At 44.5% G+C, this 25127-nt stretch overlaps 1 protein-coding gene across 3 annotated transcripts in view; it reads right to left on the bottom strand.

The window, feature by feature from the left end:
• The window catches only part of GATA4 (GATA binding protein 4), a 51439-nt gene extending 27214 nt beyond the window's left edge, over positions 1–24225 (bottom strand). For all 3 annotated transcript variants that reach the window (XM_059697609.1, XM_059697612.1, XM_059697610.1), the window contains exon 1: positions 23347–24225. In XM_059697609.1, coding sequence (XP_059553592.1) covers positions 23347–23953 — 607 coding nt within the window. In that variant the 5' untranslated portion in view covers positions 23954–24225. The remainder of the gene's footprint in view (positions 1–23346) is intronic.
• Positions 24226–25127: the final 902 nt, after the last annotated feature.

The following is a 25127-nucleotide window of genomic DNA, read 5'->3' as shown; positions in this document are numbered from 1 at the left end:
TTTTTCATTCTAGCCTCAGAATTCCGTAGACAAGCAGACATTTACAAATTATACACACACAGAAATGGAGCTTCTGGGCACTGGGGACCACACAGAGCCCAGCTCTCAGCCTCTTCCTCCCCCCGAAGCACCACAGCGGAACCCAGGGCCACTGGAGCATATTTGATGGCAAAGGTCTCATAGTTCCACCCATCCTTTTACACACAGTACATCCTTTCCTGTCTTAGGAAAGGTCTGAGCTGCTACAGAAAAGCAATCTGATAGGACAAATTCAGGCAGAATAAGTACTACCAACTCTCACATTAATAGGGCTCACACCTTTGGGGAGGAAAACAGAATGTGGTGTCAGGATGGAGAATTTTTGCAGTTTACTCTCTTCTTATTAATAAGCTTTTGCATTGTTTCTCTATTTTTATTATGATCAATTGTGGAAAAATCCACATAACATGAAATTACCATTTAACCATTTTTATGTGTACAATTCAGTAGTGTTAGGTATATTCATATTGTTGTGCAATCCATCCCAGAATTCTTTTCATCTTGTTAAGCTGAAACTCTGTACCCTCCACCCCCAGCCCCTGGCAACCACCATTCTACTTCCTGCCTATGATTGACTGCTCTAGGTATCTCATAGAAGTGGAATCCTACAGAAATTGTCTCTTTGTGTCTGGCTTATTTCACTTAGCATGATGTCCTCAGGGTTCATTCATGTTGTACATGAATCTCCTCCTTTTTAAGGCTGAATAAATATTCCATTGTATATATTAAACCACATTCTGTTTATCCATTCATCTTTCTGTGGACACTTTGGTTGTGTATGTAAACGTACCCCCTCTATAGAAGGAATTATAGATATTAAACAAGATATTGGGTCTATGTCCCTAAATGTAGATTAATATTGAAAAAGAAGGTGAATTCTAACTGATACAAAGCCTTTTGGCTACTGTGGTGCTCTCTTTTTCATCAACAATGTATTCAACTTTACAAAAAATAAAAAATCAGGAACAAATGTGAGGCTGTGCACTGAACAGCAAAATCAGTCAATCAGACCTTGACCACTATGGCTCCCATTTGCTGACCGAGCTGGGGAGACTGCACAGGGCAGGGTACTCGTTAGACTCGATCTTCTAGAAAGAGGCTCAGAGGTAGCAGTAGCTGCAGAAAAGCCAGGGCAAAGGGGAAATCTCTGGCAGCAAGACTCTGAGGAAAGAAGAAGCCCCGTAGCCCAGCTCCCACAGAGCTGTGTATGCACATGTGTGGTGGCCTCAGCCTCCATAGTTCCCTGAAATGGGAGGGTGCGTGCCATCAGTGCAGCTGGCATTAGGGAATGGGAAGGACACCTACCCAGGAAGTTAGGCTGACCTGAGTCCTGCCAGCCTTACCCCCTGTGGCCCTGAGCACCCTGTAACCTCGGCTTCTTCATCTTCCAATGGGTATTGCAACTCCTGCGTGCGGGACAGTTGTTGGAATCAATAAAACATTTCAGAGGAGAGTGTTTGCTGGGCTTCGATGCCACCACCAAATGTCACAACTTTCTTCTAAACTGCTCATCAGCTAGGCAGGCGGGATGTGGCTGTGGGTGGGGTCCTAGGATTCATCCTCTTGGACGCCTGTACTACCTCTGCCCAATACTGTCCTCAGAACCTAATGGAGGGGCCAAAGGCCCCTGCTCCTGATGGTAACAGCACAAGTACTCATTCTTCACTTGTTCTTGTTTTTCAGACGGTCAGAGCCGAAGGGCACATGGATACCAGAGGTGTCTGCTGCCAATTTAGTCATTTTTATAAAGGAATCGGAAGCCTGGGAAAGCCCATGTGGACCATGCAGTTTTCATCAATACTCCTTAAAAGACAGCTGATCACTTCCTCTAGGACAGACACCAAGTCCACATCACTCCTAAGTAGAGAGAGAGGCACAAAGAAACCTGGATCCTGGTTGTATCCCATCAAACTACTCAGAGATAGGAATGCACAGGAAGGTGCATAGATTGGGTTATTTTAAAAGCCAACAACTAATAAACAACTCCTCCATTTCTTCACATCCATCTCCAAATCCACTGAGAATCCAGCAGCCACTATGGGTTAGATGCCTTTCCTGGTGGAAATCCACAAGGCAGTTGATTTGCCCGCTGCTTTTCAATAAACACAATTTAGCACCATGATAATGCTAACCACAGCAATGTGTGATTCAGACCCTAGGAAAGACTTGACTCTACTGAAGCAATTCAAGGAGAAAGAGGGTCTCACTTGTTCTCAGAGTCCCAGAGACAGACCTGCCAGGGCTTTCTCCACAGTTTCCCTACACAATCGTTCCTTTCTGAATGCAACCCAAGTGGTTTCTTCATTTTTTCCTTTTGTTCAGATCTCGCTGGAGGTAGACAACTGGTTCCAACTCCCCTAGGAAGATTTTTAAACATTCTAAAGCTATGACAAATGTCACTTCTTAGGTATCTATAACCCTAATTAGCCTCTGCTTATGTAAATGTGCCCCCCCACTCCCCATGTAGAAGGAATTATAAACATTAAGTTGGACATGGGATGTATGTTTCTAAATGTAGGTTTTTACTAAGAAAAAAGGTGAGCCCTAACCGATTTGGCTCAGTGGATAGAGCATTGGCCTGCGGACTGAAGGGTCCCGGTTTTGATTCCGGTCAAGGGCATGTACTTTGGTTGTGGGCACATCCCCCGTGGGGGATGTGCAGGAGGCAGCTGATCAATGTTTCTCTCTCATTGATGTTTCTAACTCTCCCTTCCTCCCTGTAAAAAAAAATCAATAAAATATATTTTTTAAAAAAAGAAAGAAGGTGAATTTTAACTAATAAAAAAAGAAAACTACACCTTCCTTTAACTCAACTTGGCAGCCTCCTGTGCAACCTAACCCTTTATTAGTGGAACTGAAAAGATTGCATTTGAAATAATATCTTCTTTAATGATAATAGCCACGGTGAACATTTATAAATGGGTGTCTAATGGCTAACACTGAAAGGTGTTTACTGCATGTCAAGAACTATGCTTCATGAACATCATTTCCTATTACTCGAAACAACCCTATGAAGTAGCTGCTATTCAATTTTATGAATGTGAAAGCTGGGGAACATTGTAAGGGGAAGAGCTGGAATTTGAAATCAGGTGTCTGACTTCAACCCGCTCCCTTAATTAGAAGACTCTCCTGCTTCTCTTTTATCAGCTGCCAAATAGTAAAATGTTGGAGGTCCCAACAAGGAATATAAGCAAAAGTTCTGAAAATGATGGAAAAAAAGCCTGGCTAATGGGCTCTGCCTTCACCATGTCAACTGGTTAGATGGTCCATTTGGCCAGCTCTCCCCTCCCCAGCATCCGTCCTCTTCGTCCTTCTCTCCCCCACTGCCCCTTCTGCTTTGTCCTGGGAAAAGGGTCCCCTTTATTAATGCCATTCCTGGAGATGTGTTTACACTGGGCAGGAAACTTAATATCAACATTCCCTGAAGGAGAGTGTCCTGTCACTTCTGTGAAGCACTTCAGGCCGGCAGAGTCCAGCCTCCCAAATCAACAGGCACTTACGCCCTTTAAACAGAATCTGATGGGAGAGTTTGTTTCTACAGAGAATCTTTGAGTTCCTGAGCCCGTTTGTTATGATGAGTTGAGAGGTGGTTGCGGTTGTGCATACCCCAAACTCCCTCTGTTGCCTCAAGAGACCCTCTAAGAAGGATCTCAGGGAATCTCAGCAAGGTAGGGAGGAGGGAAAACAGTGGACTTAGGCACTCAACGGGTGGGAAAGGACAAACCTGATGAGTGAATTCTGCAAGTCTCTATCAACTGGCAGAGGATGACTGCAATGGATCTGGCTTCAGCTTCATAACACTGATAGGATGTGAAAACTTTGGGGGCCTTAGAAGCCCAAAGGGACACACACCATCCGAGCCCAGCAGAACAGCATAGGATCAAGGAATAAGTCCAGGTGGCTTTTACAAGGTAAAACATGAGGGCACCCAATTATCCATTTTCTCAGCTTCCTTGCTTGGCTCCTCGTATCCAGCATCTGCATCTCTGTCACCCTGCCCTGCACCACTCTCCCCTCCCACTTTCAACAGACGCAGCTCTCAGAGCTCCTCTGCCCCACGTCACTCTCTACCCTGGAGGCTCTGTCCTGTTTTCAAGTGATGGCTTCAAATAGAGCGATGAGCCTCCTGGACATCTCACCTGCATGTCCCTCCTCCATGCCTCAGACCCACCATATCCAAAATGTTGGTCCCACCTCTAAGTGCCCTGTTTCTTTGTTGTTACCTTTGAGAATACCATTGGAGTTTTCTATGCTCTTCTCTCTTCTCCTGGCCTTCTAGGCTCTCGCTGCGTCTGCATGATTCTTACAGCCTCTCAATCTCCTCACTACCAGCCCTGCCCCAGAGCTCTACAAGGTCCCCTCTCTCTGTAAACCTGATCATGGATGGTGACATGCCCAATCCTGGCCTCTGCAGCTCAGGTCAGTCTCAACAGTGCCAGACTGCAGTATGAATATGGTGCCAAAGGGCCTGTACATCTTAGGGTGAATTCCAGACTTTACCTTTTCAGAAAATGAACATTTATTTTGTATTTAGCATGTAATCGTATCACAGACCCCAAAATGAATGAGGTATACTTCTTTTTGCATATACATATACTTTGAAATATGTATGAAACAAAGAAGGGAGAGGGAGAGAGAGATACAAACTTCAATGATGAGAGAGGATCATTGATCAGTTGCCTCCTGCACGCCCCCTACTGGGGATCGAGCCCACAACCTGGGCATGTGTCCTGATGGTGAACACTCAACCACCGAGCCACACCGGCCGGGCAATGAGGTCTAATTCTTGCCCTGGAAACACTTCCAGTCTAGTGGAACTATAATCCAACTACAAGGATAGCACAATAAGTTACAGTGAAAACACTGGCCATGTCCGATTCTTGGAAATTTTGCCTGGAGCCTTGTCAGAGGCTGCAGATGCCCATAGAGAGATCCCCATGAGAGATCCCACCCAGCTTTCCTGTAATTCACAAGAGCCAACTCTGCTTCCTCTCTACCATCAAGAGGCAGTGTGATCTGTTTTCTCTGATTCTTCCTCGTTTGCTTCTAGTTCTTCCAAACTCAGGTGAGTCAGAACAAGAGGTAAAAGTTGCCTGTGTCGCCGAAACCGGTTTGGCTCAGTGGATAGAGCGTCGGCCTGCGGACTGAGGGGTCCCGGGTTCGATTCCGGTCAAGGACATGTACCTGGGTTGCGGGCACATCCCCAGTGGGGGATGTGCAGAAGGCAGCTGATCAATGTTTCTCTCTCATCGATGTTTCTAACTCTCTATCTCTCTCCCTTCCTCTCTGTAAAAAATCAATAAAATATATTTAAAAAAAAAAGTTGCCTGTGTCTAAAGCATTATGGAATTATTAGGGTAGAAAGAAAAAAAGAGACCATCAGGTACCAGATGGATTGCCAAGGTGCTGAGTCATAATGGCTAACATTGTGCAGCACTTTCAGTGTGCCAGGGCTCCAGCATCCATGCTGTTCCCCACCATGATGACGGAGAGAAAGTCTCTCTCTCTCTAGTCAACAGCTAGACTCAGAAGATCTAATTACCCTGCCTGAACAAGACTCACCAAGCCTAAGTGGTAAAACACAAGGGACTCCAGAAATACAGTAGAATGTGCTCCTCTCTCCATAGAAAGAAGTCAAATAAGAGCCTCCCAGTTCCTGCACGGTTCCTCCCTAGAAGTGCCACTTATTTCCCAGGCTGTCCAGCAATGAGTGGCTGCCAGGCAGAAGGGGGAAGTGATTAATCAGATTCCCCAGCCCTCGGACAATGGGGGAGGCTCAAAAGGAAATGTGGGGTGAGAAATTCTACTCAACAATTGACTCAACTTTCTACTCAAAAGTTCCTCCAGACTTTTTCAATCCAGCAAATTAAGGTGTGTGTGTGTTGGGAGCGGGGGGCGGAGGGGGGGACGGGACTACAAATTCCTGAAGGGAAAGTGGAATCCCACAGAAGTGAAGAAATGTTATTGGCCTGGTCCATATGACTGGTCAGTAATGTGAGGCATCAAATCCAGGATTCCTGCCTTGATCCAGTGTCTCATGTGCTACCAAGTGTTCCTCCTTTTCCTCATCTCCACCCCCACAAGGAAATTATCAATGAAGCAGGAGGGCCACACAGTCTAAGGAGAGATTCTCCATGACAACATGGAAGAACAGCTTAGAATCCAAAAGAAATGACGTAAACTCAAATGCCATCTCTGGGTGGGCAACTTCAGAATGACCCGCTCCCCAGGCCATGTCAATGGGGGGGATGAGAAGTTGTCTTACACATACCTTCCCACAGCTCTTTCTCTTCAAACTGTGGCTATAGGGGCTCAATAGAAAGATAATGACCCCTGTCTTCACCCATGCCCTTCCTTGGCCAGTTTGGCCTGGTGATTTCCCCTTGACTTTTCTTCCATGTCCTCTGCCATCACTCACTTGTTCTCCAGGCTAAAGAATGCTGCTGACAGCCTCCCTCTGAGTCACCTGCTGTCTGTCTCCATGCCAGCCATATCTCATCTCCCCCCCCCCCTCTCTCTCTCTCTCTCTCTCACACACACACACACACACACACACACACACACACACACACACACACACAGTGTGTATATATTCCCAGCCTACTGATTCAATCATATTTGCCATCTATGCATAAAGCCCCAAACACCTCAGCCTGATTTTCAAGACCCTCCATATCTGGTCCCAACTGTGTCAACCTTGCCAGTCCCTCCAGGGGAACCAAGCTGCCGGAATGCTGGGAAAAGGCCCAACATAGGTGGCCATCTGGGGTGGAGCACTTCATGGAGAGGTGAGAAGTAGAGAGAGTCCACTGTGAGCAACCCTGCATGTGTACCTGAAGAGGAGTTCAAAGCCAAGAGCTAGTAACACTGGTGGTAAACCCAAAGTAAAAGGTAAGGAATGGCTAAAACCGATAAAACTGGTTTCAATAGTAGACTGTTAGTGAAAGTGCTGATATTGTTTTGATGAGACTCTATGGATGCTATGGCATAAAGTGAGTGAGGAGTTATGTGGTGTTTTTGAGAATGGATTTTTTGTGTGGATGAAAGACTTATAGATGTAAAGAAGCATAAAAGATATAAAGTGGAGAAACTGCCATTGAAAGTATTATTGTAGTTTTCAGAACCTCACAGAATTACCATACAATCCAGCAATTCCACTTCTGGGTAAATACCCAAAAGAATGAAAGCAGGGATTCAGCAGATATTTGTACACCATGAGAAACAACATGTGGACAGAAAAAGCGGCTGTACAGGAAGTAATGTCACGGGGGTGATGTGTCATAAACTGGGCAGGTCATGGTGGGTAGTCATGCTCCAGGCATATAACTTCTTTAGTAAAAGATTTATTTTTGCCTTAAGCAAGCTCTGTCCATTGTTTCTATGCATCTAGGCTCACACATCTTTGAAACACCTCCTTTTGGACACCTCGAAAGGGAAACCACCCTGAAGAGAGCAAGCACTGAGTCTTGTAAACTATCCTGTAATTCAATTCCTGCCTTGCTTCCTCCCACCTTCACGTAATCTTCCTTATGTTCCCTCCCTCATTCCAAATGCATAAAAGAAACTGCCAACTGTCATTTTGGGAGGCATTTTTTTCTCAGACTCTTGAGATCTTGCTTCTAGGCATATCCTCTGTTTGACTCAAGTTTTTATAAAAATGTTCTACAGGTTTTAATGTTCTTACCTCAACAAGCATTATTCACAATAGCTAAAAGGCAGAAGCACCCCAGATGAATAGACAAACAAAATGTGGTAGATACATACAATGGAATATTTTCAGCCTTTAAAAGGAAGAAAATTTGGGTGGAGGGTACAACATGTATGAATCTGGAGAACATTAGGCTAAGTGAAATAATCCAGACACATAAGGACAACTTTATTATTTTTAAAAAATATTTTTTATTGATTTCAGAGAGGAAGAGGGAAAGATAGAAACATCAATGGTGAGAGAGAATCACTGATCAGCTGCCTCCTGCCTGCCCCCTACTGGGGATCAAGCCCACAACAGGGGCATGTGCCCTGACTGAGAATCGAACCGTGACCTCCTGGTTCATAGGCTGATGCTCAGTCACTGAGCCATGCCAGCTGGGCAGGACAAATCCTTTATGATTCCACTAATATGGATATTCAGAGTAGTCACACTCATAGAGATAGAGGGAGAAGGGTGTTTTTCAGAGGCTGGGGAAGCAGGGATAGAAACAGAGTCTCAGTTTGGGAAGATGAAAAAGTTCTGGATATGGATGGCAGTGATGGTTGCACACAATGTGGACACTTAAAACCACTGAAATGTACACTTAAAAATGGTCAAAATGGTCAATTTTATGTTGTGTATATTTTATCAGGTTTTTTTAAAAAATTCATAATGGGAAGTAAAACCCTTTTAGACCTAAATTTGAATTGAAAGTATTGGGATCAACACATGATAAATTTTATCTTATCTTTGGGTGGGGTTGGGGAAGTACTTCCTAACCTCTATACTGAATGACTAACCCAATATCCAAAAGCTCACTGGCAGAGCTAGCTCTAAGAGTGGTGTCCAAATACTATTCCTCATTAAACGGAGCCAGGGCTTCTTGGAGAAGTGGCCAAATCCAGGTCTGGGAGGAGAAAATGCCTAAGAAGAGCCTGGAACATTTTGTAGTATGGAAAGCAGGAAAAGGTCAAACAAAGATTTTGTAAAAAAAAAAAAAAATTCAGGAACCAATTTGAACAAGTTCCCACTGGCAAAGATGGAACAATCTGAGCATCAATTAGGATAATAACTACATGGATTAAGAGACAAAAAAATTCATTTCAGTGGTAATTTTTGAAGGATGCTAAGGGAAGTTATTATTTTAAATGCTGAAAAGTAAAGCAAAAGAAGTAAGCATTTCAACTGCTTTTCATTACAAACTGTATTTCAGAGTTACCAAATATATATGTTATATATATATATATATATATATATATATATATATATATTATTGATTTTACAGAGAGGAAGGGAGAGGGATATAGAGAGTTAGGAACATCAAAGAGAAACATTGACTAGCTGCCTCCTGCACGCCCCCTACTGGGGATTGAGCCCCACAACCAAGGTACATGCCTTTGACAGGAATCAAACCAGGGACCTGAGGCTCTACTCACTGAGCAAAACTGGTTAGGGCAAATATTTCATAAAATACGTTTTTTTATTGTTATAGATGCATTCCAGATAATAAATGAGAAAGGAATGAGAGCATTAGAACGTCACCATTTGTAACCCCCTAATGAAATAATGGATCTAGGCAGTGATCATCAAAGGCTGCTGAATGTGATTAAGTCTGTTTTTCCAGTCACAGATTTACAGGAGATTAAGGGACAGAAACATTAAATGTCACAAACAAAACAATCAACAAAATCCGGATATAGGAAACTCTACAGGAAAAGCATAGTATCTTTAACAAATATATTGAAAGAAGAAGAAAGGGTGAAAGGGGAACCTATAGCTAAAAAGAAACTTAAGAGGCAACAGATAGACCTTATTTATTATTTACATCTTATTTTGAACAAATGTTAAAGAAAACTAGACAAATGGGAAATTTGAACACTGACTGTATATTTAATGAGATTAGTGAGTGATAGCTAATTTGTATCAGAGGGATACTTGCACTGGGGCTATATTTGTAATACATGCCCTTATATCTTTTGGAGATATAAGTATTTATACATAAAACAGTAAATTGTCTGGAATGCCCTTCAGAATAACATCATTTGGGGGACGGGCAGAGGGGATGTAGATGAAATACAGCTGGTAATGAGTTGATATTTGTTTAAAGCTGAGGGATGAAGAGTTACTCTCTACTTCTGCATATATTTGAAATTTAACATATTTAAAATTTGTTTAAAAGGCAAGAATTGAACTTAAAATCTTTATCTTCACCTCTATACCTCCTGGTGCTCTGGCTAATCCACCCTAAAGTGTCTTGTGATGCTTACCCGCATAAACAGCATTTTCGCCTGTAATTATCAATATTCTATTCAAGGCCACTCCCATCATTGACCTAACTATTATCACAAAAGAAGGTGGGATTATAAGAGGGTGGGACCCAGCCTCAGAGATCAGATTAGCCACGCCCCTCTTCCTTCCCTGGACAAGGAAGGTAGGATCTGCTTTGGAACTAGGATCAACCTCAATTTTTGGCCCTTCTTCCCATCTCAGCATGGACACAAACCACAGGCTGCGCGGTGTCCTACTGCCAAAGCACATGCACTTGAACTCCTCTGAACATCCTTGCAGCATGCGCTTGCTTCCCATCGCAGCTCTTTCTCTAACTGGGGACGAGTCAGAAATGCAGAGGAAAGGCAGTCATCCCCTTGCAAGAGTGAGGCAAAACAAAACAAAATAGAAAGCCAGTACTTTTTGCCTGTCTACACTCTAACCAAAGTTATACCCAGAATGCTACTCCAATCCTGCCACCCCACTGTTCTCCTTTCATGTCTTCTCTCCCAGAGGCCAAGTTCAAAGTCTTTAGATGCCTCTGCTTCCTTCCCAGCCTGATGCCCTCCCACCTTACACAAGGGACTAGCCAGACTTGAGACATCCTCACCCTGGAAAATCCTTCCCTCTATGCAGCAAACTCCTAATCATCATTTAGGACTCAACACAGGAATCCCCTCCTCCAGGAAACCTGGTCTGAACTTCTGGTTCCAAGGCCAGTTTAAGAATCCTAGGGGCTCCCGTGGAAGCCAGATTGACCCTGTTACAGCTCTCCATACACTGAGACTGCGCATTCACTTTTATCCCCCCCCCCCCCCCCGCCCCACCACCACCAGACAGCGAGCTGCTGGCATGCAGAGACCATCTTGTTCATTTCTGATCTCCGAAGTCTAACAAGTGCCCCGCTCACAGGAAGCAGGCAGAAATATTTGCTGGCTGGTTGTTGGATGGAGCAAATGTGTCTGGTACTGGTGTGTGCAACAGAGCTCTACCCTCTGTAGATCTCTACTGCCTCCCAGGAGCTCAGACACTGAATGGGTTTAGTAATAACCAAAAAGCAAAGGAACAATAAACTGAGACCAACTCTGAGGTCACTTAACCCATGGCTTCCTAAAGCTATTTTTACATTTCAGTAGCTATGGATTTTATTATTATAAGAAAAAAATAGCCCTAGCTGGTTTGGCTCAGTGGATAGAGCATCAGCCTGCGGATTGAGGGGTCCCAGGTTCGATTCCCGTCAAGGGCACATGCCAGAGTTGTGGGTTCCATCCCTGTGGGGGACATGCAGGAGGCAGGCGATTGATGATTCTCTCTCATCATTGATGTTTCTATCTCTCTCTCCCTCTCCCTTCCTCTCTGAAATCAATAAAAATATATTAAAAACAAACAAAAATTAAAAAGAAAACTGAGCCATCAAACCCAAAATTTCACAGATACTGTCGCTTAAAATGAGGCAGGTTGCCTTGGAAACCTGCTTTACACAGACTGCATGGATTTGAGTGTGATGCAAGCCCATAAAGGTTATGTGTTACTATGGTAGCTTTGGTATGGGGAAGGTCAGCCCACATCAGCTATTATCATGGGGATGCCATAAGACTCTGGATTTTTAATCTCCCAAAGGGCCCTAGAGCAGCCCTTTTTAGCATTTCTGCTCCTGGCTGATTTCTTAACCTTATAAATGCAGACATTCGAGCTAAGAGAGGCATATAAGTGGTCCAGAGTCACCCAGCACGAAAATGAGAGCACAGGACATGATTCTCAGCGCCTTTGGTGCCAGACCAATGTGGTTTCACCTCAATGATCTCCCCTAAAAAATGGGTTGGGAGCTACTGCTCACATCTCCCAGCAAATCGGAGCTTCACAAATCACTTCAAGGGGGCAACTGTTGAGAACTTACAAATATGCTCAAGCTTTAAACCGGCTCTATCTAATATACCGTAAGATTAAAAAAAACTATGTTTTCACACACAACTCTCCCGTTTGATTGGCTATTTATTATTGGCATTTTTGTCAATCAATTCCCATTTTTGCTCTATTTAAGGCAGGGGTGGGGAAATCTTTTTTCTGCTGAGGGCCATTTGCATATTTATAACATCAGTCGAGGGCTATTAAATTATCAACTTAAAAATTAGCCTGGCCCTAGCCGGTTTGGCTCCGTGGATAGAGCGTCCACCTGCGGACTGAAGGGTCCTGGGTTAGATTCTGGTTGCAGGCTTGGTCCCTAGTAGGGGGCATGCAGGAGGCAGCCAATCAATGATTCTCATCCTTGATGTTTCTCTCTCTCTTTCTCTCTCCCCTCTTCTCTGAAATCCATAAAAATAATATTTTAAGAAATTAGCCTGCTATATTTGGTTAAACATTTAATTAACTTACCCCTAATGCGTTGGCAGGGTCAGACCAAATGATTTCTTGAGCCTTATACAGCCTGCAGGATGGATGTCCCCATCCCTGATTTAAGGGATCTTCTGCAGGAGCCAGACTTGGTCACTAATCTTATTAAAACTTTCTTCAATGATGAAATAACTAAACAGTAACTTTTATGGTTGTTTAAACATATAGGTATACACATGCCTGCATATGTATGGTAACTAAAAAGTCAAAGGATTAATGCTTAACAGTGGTTATCTTTGGATGGTAAGATTATCAAATATTTGTGCATTGGTTTATATGAGTTTTTCATTTTTCCATATTTAATAAAACAAGAATTAACTTTTTCTGATACCATTGGAAAAATATGTTTCTTTCTGAAGGCATCTTTTGACCTGGAAAGCATTTTCTTTTTTCAAATAAGTAGTCTTTTCCTATTAAGTGTGCACTCCGTGAGAACCACATTCCTTCTTTAGGGTCAAGTTAAGTTCTCTCCATATGCCAGGGAAAGGTTTTATTTGTTGTTTGTTTTCCCCGCCTACTCAATTTTGAGGGTAACCTGTATTATTGCCTCTCTTTACCTGGTTTGATTTATGGTCTTGGAAGTCAGGTCATTCTTTGCTAGGTCGAAGAAAAAAGAAAAAAAAGAAGGTTTCCCCACCTAATACCTGATAAAATATCTGAAAAGGTCATTGCAGACCTTGACAGAAACACATACAATTTCAAGCCAATCTGATAAAACAGCAACTAGAAAACTTTTATCAGAAGAAAATGTAACTTGCCATTTCCCAGCTCGATTGACTGAACTTTTTTATCTGAAATGACAGACATCATAAGATAGGAAAAGCTGGAGATAAGAAACCAAACTGTGTTGTCTTGAATCAGATCCGATTGTCTGCCCCCGGTTCAAACTCCCACACCTGCTTGAATGGGTCAATGAGCGTCTCTTGGCATGGTCCCTGCGGGGTTTGGAAACATCGCGAAAGTGGTGAACTTTGAGACTTCAGCGTTTATTCTGTGATTATAATTAACCTGCTCACCAGTTGCTATCGATCAATTCTGAATGGAGGTGATAAAGTTTGACTGGATTGCTAGAAGTAGAAACGAAGATTGGAACCGGGAAGAAAAAAGGAAGATTAAGAAAATAATGTAAGGACTGCATTCAATTTTAAGAAGCCACGCTGGGTCTGTGATTGGTTTACTAATCCTCAAAACTTCCCACCAAATTCTGGTAGTGACTCCTGGATTTACTGTCCTCCAAAATAAAGTATATCTGTGACTATTCAACACAGAGTGAAAGACAGCCTGGCATTCCACACCTGCAGAGGCCTCTCAATGACTTTAAACATATGGAATGACTTACCTGCCTGGATTATATTCCTCCTCTGGGGAAAAAGAAGATATTTAAAGACATGAAGTCAGTTTGGGAGATTCTGCAAAATGCTGAAGGCCAGAAAAGCAAATTCCCTTCATTCAGATAAGAGGCTTGAATATCCCAGTTCAATTCTGATTACAAAGCGGTAATAGATAAAACCATAGGCCCCCTGCCAGAAACAAGAAAGCTTCCACCGATGGCTTCTGTGTTCAGCTCAGAGCAATGCCACACGGGTTGTCTGGTTGGGGTTTTATTCACTTTCTTGATCCATACCCCTACTCCCACCTTCATTAAAAACATAATTACTGCCCCCCCATCTTCTCTGCTCCTCCCACAAATACATTTGAATCTACAGAAAAGACTGTTTTCATTTTTGTTTAGGAAAGGTATTTGAGAGCCATGTGGTTTTGCTCTTATGCAGCCAAACTACCCCCCCCCCCCGCCTCCCCTGAGTCTCCCCTCAGTGAGAATCCTCTAGTGTGGAGGGTCTGAATTCTGGGAAATCTCTCTGTAATTCTCTGCACACCAGAATCAGGAGGCTGCAAAGGAAGTTTGTGCAGGGCAGGGATTCCTAACATTGCAAGTTCTGCAGCATCAGAATGAGATGGACGGTCACTCGGGAAGACATTGCACTGGAGAGACATTGGGGGAAGCCGGAAAACACAGAAGAGAAGCTACACCGGGGAGAGGGAGCAGGTGGAGAGCCAAGTAATAGAAAAGCCTAAGGTTTAATTGAGTCCTTCCACCAACACACATCTTCTGTTTCTGCAGGGATACGGGCTACTGAAAAGTGTGGCAAATGGGGGAAAACACGGTCCGGGAAGTTGGATGTATGTGGGTTCTAAACCAGAGCTGCCGTGTTCTACCAGTGGGAGCTGGGGCAGATTACTTAATCTTTCTGAGCATCAGTTTCCTACCCAGCAAAATGGAGATAATATCTACTTCTCAGGAAAGACTTAAAAGTCCTTGACAACTTCCTCATTGACCCTTAATAAAGGACCCAACTTCTTATATAGAAATTGCACATATATAATGCAAGATACGGGCATATATATGTAGCACAGGATATAGGCTACTATCCCTAAAAAGTTATTAGCTAGCCCAGCCGGTGTGGTTCAGTGTTGAGTGTCGACCTATGAACCAGGAGGTCACTGTTCGATTCCTGGTCAAGGCATATGCCCGGGTTGTGGGCTTGATCCCCAGTGTGGGGCGTGCAAGAGGCAGCCGATAAATGATTCTCATCATTGATGTTTCTATCTCTCTCTCCAAAGTCAGTAACAAAATTTATTTTTAAAAAGTTATTAGCTAGTTTCCAAACATTAATGCACCCAACCTTGAACTTTTATTTCATACAACTTAAAACAGACCAGAGGTTATTCCTATTATAACCCCACTCATATTCTCTTTCCTACCTTCTTTCTTTAGAAGGAGACAAAGGAGTAGCTCCTAGGTAGCCAATAAAATGTTTAAATAATTCTTCATGGAGTGTGTTACATGAGACCAAGGTCCATACAATAGAGACACTCATTCCCAAACCATGAGAGAGCATGATTGCCCCTTATTCAGAATGTTCAGGCCAACAAGGCACCAGCAGGCAAACACTTTCAGATGTCAAAAAAGGCCCCTTCAAGTTTTTGAAGCAGCAGCAGCATCCCGGGTCTTCAAGAATTGCCCTCTTCTGGAGCAAAGCAATGATAAAACCAGCGATCCTGCCTCTTTCTTATGCAGACAGAAGCAGCAACATTTGTAACTCGCTTCAGCTCTAAATTGCATACAACTCAATTGTCTTAAAAGAACATGCTGAAAGGAATTGGCTAAAGGATTTACCTTGCCCTGGAAAACAGTAATTTGTTTTCTAACACAATCCCATCATTGCCCTAGGATAGTGGTTTTGAGGAAATCTAGCCCCAATATAACCCGAGGCAGGGAGAAGTGCTCACACCTGTGAATGTGCCCAAGAGGGGAGCCATGTCAGTGTGGGGGTGGGGGCAATTGACAATTGCTGCCTGAGATCTGCTACCCCATAGATACTGAGAGTAGGAAAAGGGTTTTTGTCCCTTCAGTAAAGCAATCTGTTGGATTGCAAAAATCAAAAGCCGAATTCAATAAACATTTGTTTTGAAGTACTTTTCCTACACATCCATAAACTAAATATAGAACCCCATTAAAAAAAGGGGAAGTTAATTCATGGCTACTGTATGCCCCTTTAAAAACTTAATTGGTTTAGCCCTAGCCGGGTTTGCTCAGTAGATAGAGCCTCAGCCTGCGGACCAAAGGGTCCTGGGTTCGATTCCGATCAAGGGCATGTACCTCAGTTGCAGGCTCCTCCTGGCCAGGGCCCAGGTTGCCTGCTTGCAGAAAGCAACCAATCGATGTGTTTCTCTCACATCGATATTTCTTTTTGTCTTACCCGCTTTCTTCCACTCTTTCTAAAAAAATCAATGGAAAAATATCCTCTGGTGAGGAGATATATATATATATATATATATATATATATATATATTTTTTTTATTTTTATTTATTTATTTTTAATATTTTTATTGATTTCAGAGAGGAAGGGAGAGGGAGAGAAAGAAAGCAACATCAATGATGAGAGGGAATCATTGATCGGCTACCTCCTGCATGCCCCCTACTGGGGACTGAGCCAGGAACCCAGGCATGTGCCCTTGACCAGAATTGAACCAGGTTCAGTCCACTCTATCCACTGAGACAAACCAGCTAGGGTGAGGGTGATCTTTAAAAACAAAAACTTTATTGGTTTAACTTTTTAAATTGGTAATATACTCACATGGTTCACAAATGAAAAGGTTGCATTTGTACATTCATGTTCACAGCAGCATTATTCACTAGTCAAGAGGTGGAAACAACTCAAGTGTCCAAGATGGATGAATGAATACACAAAATACATACAATGGACATTTATTCGGTGTTAAAAGGAAGTAAACTCTGCCATGCTACAATAGAGATGAACAGTGAGGACAGTATGCTCAGGGAAATAAGCCAGTCATGAAAGGACAAATACTGTAGTGTACGATTCCACTTATATGAGATACTTAGACTAGTCAAATTCAAGGGGCAGAAAGTAGACTGATGGTTGCCAATTCCTAAGAGACTGGGAAATGAGCAGATGTTTAATGGGCACAGTTTCGGTTTGGCAAGAGGAAAAAGTTCTGAAAATCTGTTTCACAACAATGCGAATATACTGAAGACTGGTGACCCATACACTCCGGGGTAAAATAAAATAAAACGTAACTTTAACCTCCCTGTATTCTAAATGGATTTTCTTGTTATTTAAGGGATTCAAAATTAAGCACAAAGTTACTGTTAAGAATGGTTAAGAAGTTTTAAAAATTCAAAAAGTTCCAAGGTATAGAAGGTGAAAATTCATTTCCACCCTTATGCTTCACTGGCCCTGCTATCCCCGCCATGAGCAATCAAGGGTACAAATTCCCTGTGCATACTATTTCCAGAGGTAAACTAAGTCTTTTCAAAGACATATAACCTTTTTTATTTTTTTTTACACAAATATTGTGCCACACACACATCCTGCACTTACAATATCTTGGAGAGGACTCCATACCATAAACATAATGAACTTCTGAATGTTTATGCTTTCATGATATCCTATTGTTTGCCTGTGCCATATGTATACAAACAGCCCCTTAATAACGCACACTTAGAGTATTTCCATTTTTTTTTTACTACAATGAGTGCTGCAACTAATATGTGCCAGTTTATTTCTAGAATAAATTCCTAGAAGTTGAATTTCTGAGTGAATAGTAACCTACTTTGTAATTTGTTGGCTATCACCAAGGGCTCTCATAATGGTTGGACCAATTTACACTCCCACCCACAGGTATCAGACTTCCTGTTTCCTCGAACCTCAGAGTATGTTTGTTTTCTTAGCGAATTTAAGTAAAAAAATAAAAAATTTAAAAAAATGGGGAGGGATACAGAAGAAAGTGTTATCGAAAACTGTCTCCTGTGCATGCATCATTCCACCTGAGTGCTTAGAAAGTGCCTAGCAAATGTGGCCTGACCTTTTGATGAGACACAATTGGGCAGGTGACAGGTCTCCACACACCTTTCCCATTTAATTGGTTCTCAGCTGAGCACCACAGACCAGCCCAAGGCTGACTGACCTGCTCAGGGTGGTAACCGGAAAGTTAAACAACTTTGGTTTTCTCAAAGACTGACAAATCATTCTCTAGCCAAACACATTACTTTAAGAGTTGGGACAAAAAAAAAAAAAGTTGATCTTATAGTGTTTCTTTTATAAATGAACTGGCTCTGAAAGCAACTGGCCTCATTGATAAGCAGTCCCCAAAAGATCAAGAGAACACCTCAGAATTTTCCTCCGACCTACACCATAAACTCAGAATACAGTGAAAGAGGCAAAGTTTTTAAAGAAACCATCCGGGTAACATAGCGTCATATACAAGTATTTCATTGTATTGTTAATTTTTTTAACCAACCCTTTAAATCAGTGGTTCTCAACCTTCCTAATGCCGCGACCCTTTAATACAGTTCCTCATGTTGTGGTGACCCCCAACCATAAAATTATGTTCGTTGCTACTTCATAACTGTAATTTTGCTACTGTTATGAATCATAATGTAAATATCTGATACGCAGGATGTATTTTCATTGTTACAAATTGAACATAATTAAAGCATAGTGATTAATCACAAAAAACAATATGTAATTATATATGTGTTTTCTGATGGTCTTAGGCGACCCCTGTGAAAGGGTCGTTTGACCCCCAAAGGGGTCGCGACCCACAGGTTGAGAACCGCTGCTTTAAATGATTCAAAAATTTTGAAATCCTTTGAAAATATTATAACTGATTGTTTCTCTATTACACAAAAGAACTGTCATTTTATAATAAATTATATTTTAATAGTGTTTCCAGTAACATCTACCAAAATGCCATTTCCTTCAAGGCATACGTACATATAATTTCCATTGTTCCCTTTTCAGCCTTATGTATTTACAAACATTCATAGGTACAAAAACCAACTTTGGGTTGTAATGTACATGCAATAAAATCTTCGTTTTATTAATAGTACCTTTCCACCAGTTTTGACAAATTGCTCTACCTGTGTAACCACTGTGATTGGTTTCTTTAAAAGAAGGCAGATACATTACCCTACTATAGCTACTTCACATGAACACGAACACAGACCTGCAACATAAAATGCAAGAATTCCTTGCACAGCTCCACTGGCCGATGGCAACGCAGTCTCAGAACTTTCAGTGCCCAGGGGTTTATTATTAAGACAAACCATGTCCCTATTCCATTTCAACAACTACAATCAAGGGTGAGAAAGTGTTCTCAAACTTAATACCGGCTCACCTGGAGCAGCACAAGGTTAGAAGGCCACAGACGTCTGCCTTTTAGATATCTGTGTACACAGTCACTCTCACCCTCACTTATCCACCCCGTGACTTCTGCAATCTCAACAGTTCCAGTGGTTTCCCAAAGTTTCCAGAACCTTCTCCCATACTGCTCACTCTTTTCTGAGGCTCCCCAGTTGGCCTCCTCAGTGGCCATTGTGTGCAGTTTGACCTGGGCAGCGGACTGAGGCAATTGCCTCCTAGATCTCTTCTCAAATATTTGCTAAGTGCCTGGCATGTGCCAGGCACTTAAATATGAGTAAGACTCTGTACCTGCCCTCACTAAGGTCACATAATTCCATTAATGCAGCCTAATTAACGATTTCAATTGTTGTTTTAGGGTCAAGGCTCATATTGAACTTGGAATGAATTAAGTTCATATACATTGCAGTCAAGGTAGAAAAATTCCTTCCAACCTAAGTGCAGGGCTTTACAGAGGCCTCTATTAGCTTTTATTACTTTGATTTTTACCTTATTAAAAATCCAACATAAGTATTCTGGCAAGATATTGTTAATACTAAGGAGATTCATATTATAGAAAAAATAGAGGTGTGTTCTTATTTTTCCTCATTAAAATCACAAACAGTTTTGGAGTGAAGGGTGAGTTAGTCTGTGTGGTTTTACCTATGGTGATAAATACCAAGCTATGTTGTATCATTCATGGTACTACAGTGTGATAGTAAATGGGCATAACTTTTTTTCTTTTTTCTTTTTCTTCTTCTTCTTTTTTTAATCCTCAACCAAGGGTATTTTTCCAATAATTTTTTTTAGAGAGGGTGGAAGGGGTGGGAGGGAGAGAGGGAGGGAAAAAAACCCCACATCGATGTGAGAGAGACACATGATTGGTTGCCTCCTGCACTTGCCCAATTGGGGCCAGGGATAAACCTGCAACCCAGGTACATGCCCTTGACCCGAATCAAGCTGGTGACCCTTCAGTGTGCAGGTCAACATTCTAACCACTCAGACACACCGGCCAGGGCTTCTTTTTTCTTTTCAATTTGCAGGTGCTTTTCCTGGCAAACTCCTACTCAACCTTCAAGGCCAAATGGAGATGGCACCACTTAGGTGCAGGCTTCCAGATTCCTAGACAAAGGGAAGAACAACCTCTTTCTTCTCTCCTTTGCTCTGAGCTCATTACTGTCGCATGCTGCTGGGTCACTTACCCATTTTCATGTCTGTTTAGGGTGATCAACCATCCTCATTTGTTAGGGACTGTCCTAGGTTTAACATTAAAATTCCCAAGTCCTGGAAAACCCCTCAGTCCTGAGCAAATCAGGAAAAGTGGTCACTCCACATGAGAGTGTGAGACTGTGTAATGAAATAGCCATCGTTAATGAGGGGTCAAGTACTTCACAAACATTACCTTGTTTTTCTTATTTAATAGAACACTAAAAGTAGTTACATTATCCTTTTCTAAAGAGAAAGAGAGGAGACAGAGAGAGGTAACTTGCCCAACCAAGACCACAGGGACACGTGAAATTGAATCTAGGTTTGCCTGAGTCACACCATCACACTATATGGCCATCTTAGGGCCTGGTGGCAACTCTACACAGCCAGCTCTCAGTAAACACTGAAGAATCAGTACTTCTTTATCATCATCCTGCTATCAGCCACTGCCAGCTAATGTGCCAGGATTGGTCTTGAGAAAGCTACCAGGCATTTTCAGGAGGATCCACGTGATAGAAGGAACATATAAAAACCCAGTGACCCATGCCCTAGCTGGTATGGTTCAGTGGATAGACTGTCAGCCTATGAACTGAAGGGTCCCAGGTTCAATTCTGGTCAAGGAAACATGCCCAGGTTGCAGGCTCCACCCCCAGTGGTGGGGGGGGGGGGCATGCAGGAGGCGGCCTATCAATGATTCTCTCTTATCATTGATGTTTCTATCTCTCCCTTTCCCTTCTTTTCTGAAATCAATAAAAACCATTTTTTTAAAAAAAACAACAACAACACCCATTTACCCTAACTTGCTTATATCTAAGTGCCACCTGAAGATGTGAATGCCAACCAATTCAACCTGCTTCATGTTCCCTCACAATTATAACACGGAATCTTTCATGACTGGCCCATTTAAAACACTTGGCTATGTGCAGAAGAGACAATCAAGTTGTTAGACCAGACCCAAGGGCTGTCTTCAGGTGGGACTTCCTGAGCTGGTGGGACAGAGCAGAGTGCTGGGAAGACAGCCACACTTCTTGGCTAGAGAGCACTCTTTGGAGGTCATCTTGCCATCTGATGAGACTGGAATTTGGGAAACATTACTTCTCCAACAGCCTCCTGCATGGTATGGGCTACATTTTAGGATCGAAATACTCACTGCCTGCACTCACACCGTTTTTGTTTTCTGCATGGTTGCAGTTGTAATTCTGATGATCCAGGAAGTATCGTCCATTTTTAGCTTTTGACCTCTTTTTTTCCCCTAACCAAACACTAAATTCTCCTCCAGGATTATAGGGGTTAGGAATCAACCTCCCCACCCCACCTCCAAGTTAAAAGAAGTGGAATTAGGGGACACTTTTATTTTATTTTTATTTAGTTGAGAAAGAGAGAAACATTGATTTGTTGTTCCACTTATTTATGCATTCATTAATTGATTCTTATATGTGCCCTAACTGGAGATGGAACCAGCAACCTTGGCATTTCAGGATGATGCCCTAACCAACTGAGCCACCCAGCCAGGGACCTCTTTTAAAACAGAAGTTAGAGAGAAAGCCAGAGTTCTAAGAATGCAGGGCAAAGTGCCCCACCCCACCCGCACAACCACCGGAGCGGCCATTGTATGGAGATGTGGGGCACGCTATCTCTCTCGGGTCCTCCCAAAGGCTCCGGAGGTCTCCCTCCTCCCCTGGGGTGTGCCGTCTGGCTCCCCTGCGAGGGGGAGGGGGAAACGAGGAGCCACAGACCCAGCTCCGGCGCCACTTGCACGGTTAATCAGTTCACATGAGATGTGTATTTGGCTGGATTCCCCGGGGGACCTTCCCTGGCCACCCAGGGTCAGAGAATAATTTAAAAGCTCTTCAAAGCACGGGTCCTTCCCCGAGCCAGCCCAAGACTGGAAACCTGGGAGGGACAGGCTTTCCTCTTCAAAGTGAGAACAAATGTGAAAGGATTTAGCACTTAGTAGGCAGTCAATAAATGTTAACTTTGTTTCTCCAGTCTGGGCCTCCCCTCCCCCAGAGCCAGCGCCGTCCACACCCTAGCGCGGCCCGAGGTCGTTTGCATTTTTAATCAGAAGTTGCCACTTCCCTTCCCCAACCAGCCCAAAGCACCGAGGCCCTTTCTCAGATTTCATTTTGTTCATCTATAAATCAGGGCAGGGGGGCACGCGCCTGGCGTCTTTCCCAGGTGTGACATTCAAATGAAATATTACATTGTGCCCATGATAATGATTAGTTCTAACCGCAGCCCGTGGATACGGAGGCGGTCTGCGTTCACGTCGGTCTCTGGTCTCTGTTCAAGGCGGGTATGTATGATTAAAGAAACCTCTCTGAGTTTCCCTTGTTTCCGGACACTGACCAGCCTGCCTTTTATAGATACTCCTGGGCACATGGGTCCCGGCAAAGCGACAATACGCTCTGGCCCGGAGGCCCACGCCTGAAGCCGGCCCCAGTTCCACCCATCTCCATCGCTCCGGTCCCGCCTTTGTTCCGGGTGTGAAAGCCCGGCAGCAAAATCATCTGCCACCCCGAGGGATCCTCCAACTGGGCCGCCAAATGGCCCAGGAGATCTTGGCTGCCAAGCCCGACGTAATCGGTTCCCTGCGGAGGACCGAGCGAGGGCCGGGAGGAAATGAGGCAGAAACCCAGCGATCGCCAGCGCTGTCCTCCGGGGGGCTCCCGGCTGCTCCCCTCCCGGAGCCCGTCCGCCTCCCGCAGGCACCGTGCCGGCCGCTGCCCCGGGCGCACTGCACTCTGCCAGCCCCGAGGTCTGGGCTGCTCGGAGGACTCCTTCCGACTGACACCTGCGATCTCCTCTCAGGGAGAGCCTGTCCTCACTTGGCAGAATGTGGGTTCCTTGGGACTGCGACCTTCACCCCACCATCGCCCCACGCCACCAGCTTCTACCTTTCTGGTTTGCTTTGCTTAGAAACTCACGCGTAATAACACACCCCACGACCCTCCCCACCCTGTGAAAATTAAATGTCCCAAACAGGGCTCTGGACAGCCTCTGCTCTGGTCCCCATCTGGCTCCGGGATTCGCATCAGTACTCACCGAGATTGGGGTGTCGAGCGGCGGGGTTGGCGCGTCCGGGCAGGCTGTGCAGGACCGGGCTGTCGAAGGGACCCGCGGAGGCGGCGGCGGCTGCGGCCCAAGACGCCCCCACGTCGGCCATGTAGGCGGGGTACGGGCTGGAGTAGGAGCCCGCGAAGCCGGCGCGGCCGTACTGCTCGCGCCCAGCCAGGCCTGCGCCCGCTGCCCCGCCGCCCGTACTGTAGGCGGCGGCTTCCCGGGCCGCGGCGGCAGCGGCGGCAGCTGCCAGGGACCCGGTGGTGCCCGGGAAGGAGAAGCGCGGCGACACGGGCGGCGGGGTATAGGCCGCTCCCTCCTGGCTCCAGACGGGGCTGCCCTGTTGGGTCCCGGGCCCAGCACCCGACGGGGCCGCGCCCGTGCTGCCGCCGGAGGTGGCTCCGGACGCGGCGCCCCCGCCTCCGCCCTGGAGGTAGGACAGGCCCAGCACCGAGGAGGGCACCCGCGGCGTGGGCACATAGACCGGCGAGGACGCGGCGCCCGCACCGTGCATGAAGGCTCCGGGGCCGCCCGCCTCGTACGCCCCAGGAGGGGGCGCGTGGTTGGCGGCCATGGCCAGGCTCTGGTACATCCTCCCTGCGAGCGAGCTCTTGGCTTCTGAGTCCTCTCACTCGCGGGTCAAGGTACAATGATCGGAAAGAAAAATAATCACACAAAAAAAATGTACAGGTGAGGGAGAGACTGTCACAAAAATGAAGATCAAAAAACCAAATGCTGCTTCTCAAATCCTTCAAAAATATATACGCATGGAATCCATCATCGAGCAAAAGACTTGTTTACTCAAGAAAACCCCAAATTAAAGGTTTGGTTCTTCCCGGAGATGGTGGTGAAGGGGCCGAATCCGCCCCGGGGCCTGGAGGTCAGGAGCGCCTAGGGGTGGGAGATGCCAGGCAGGGGGTCTGGGCTGGGGTGTGGGAAACCGGGCCTTCGGGTCCCTCCAGAGCCGTCGCTGCTCCGTCTTCAGGACGCCGCGGCCTGGGGCGCGGGCTCAGGCTGCCTCCTTTCCTGCTCGCAGCAGTCGCTGTCCTAGAGGGAAGAGGAATGGGAGAGAAGTTCAGCCCGAGCTTTCAGCGCCCACTTTCCCAGGCTTAGTGGCTTCTCCCGCACCGCAAACGCAGTCGCCACTCTTGGGTCCAGCTCTTGAAGCCACGCGGTTCCAAGGAAGAGGCAGTCTTTGTTTTTCGGAGGCCATGGGGGATCTGACGAGTCCTGGGGAGGGGTCCCTTGGAAACGTGGGCTTCCCGATGATTGGACATGGAATTATTGGTTGTGATCTAGGCCAACTTTTTTTTGTATTGATTGCCAGGAAGGATTTTCTTTTACCCTATTATTAACCATATTATTGTCCCAATACATATTTTATATATCCAAGAATTTAAGGTTTCCCTGGAGTGCCTGGGACCCAGGAAATTTCACTTATCTTCTCTGTCCCCCTACCTATTCCTACGTTTACCTGGCCACGAAAGAACTTTACATTGCCCACGGAAGACAAACTTTATTAAAACCCAGCAACCCAAGAAATTTTTGTTTGTAATTTTCAACTAGAGGTAGGATCTAGTTTCAATAAACGACCAGTGTCTGTTACATCTCAGTGAAAAGGATTGTGGAATCTCACACTATATACCATGTGGATATCACATCAGACAGGATATATGTTTCTTGCAAATAGTTACATATTTTAGAGATGTTGCAGATTGGATAGTAAGACCAAGAAAGTAAGAGGAACATAAACTGTCACTTTACAG

The sequence above is a fragment of the Myotis daubentonii genome, chromosome 5 (genome assembly GCF_963259705.1).
Source record: "Myotis daubentonii chromosome 5, mMyoDau2.1, whole genome shotgun sequence".
NCBI classification, from domain to species: domain Eukaryota; kingdom Metazoa; phylum Chordata; class Mammalia; order Chiroptera; family Vespertilionidae; genus Myotis; species Myotis daubentonii.
Note: the sequence above shows the minus strand (reverse complement) of the source record. Positions and strands in the feature narration are given on the sequence as shown.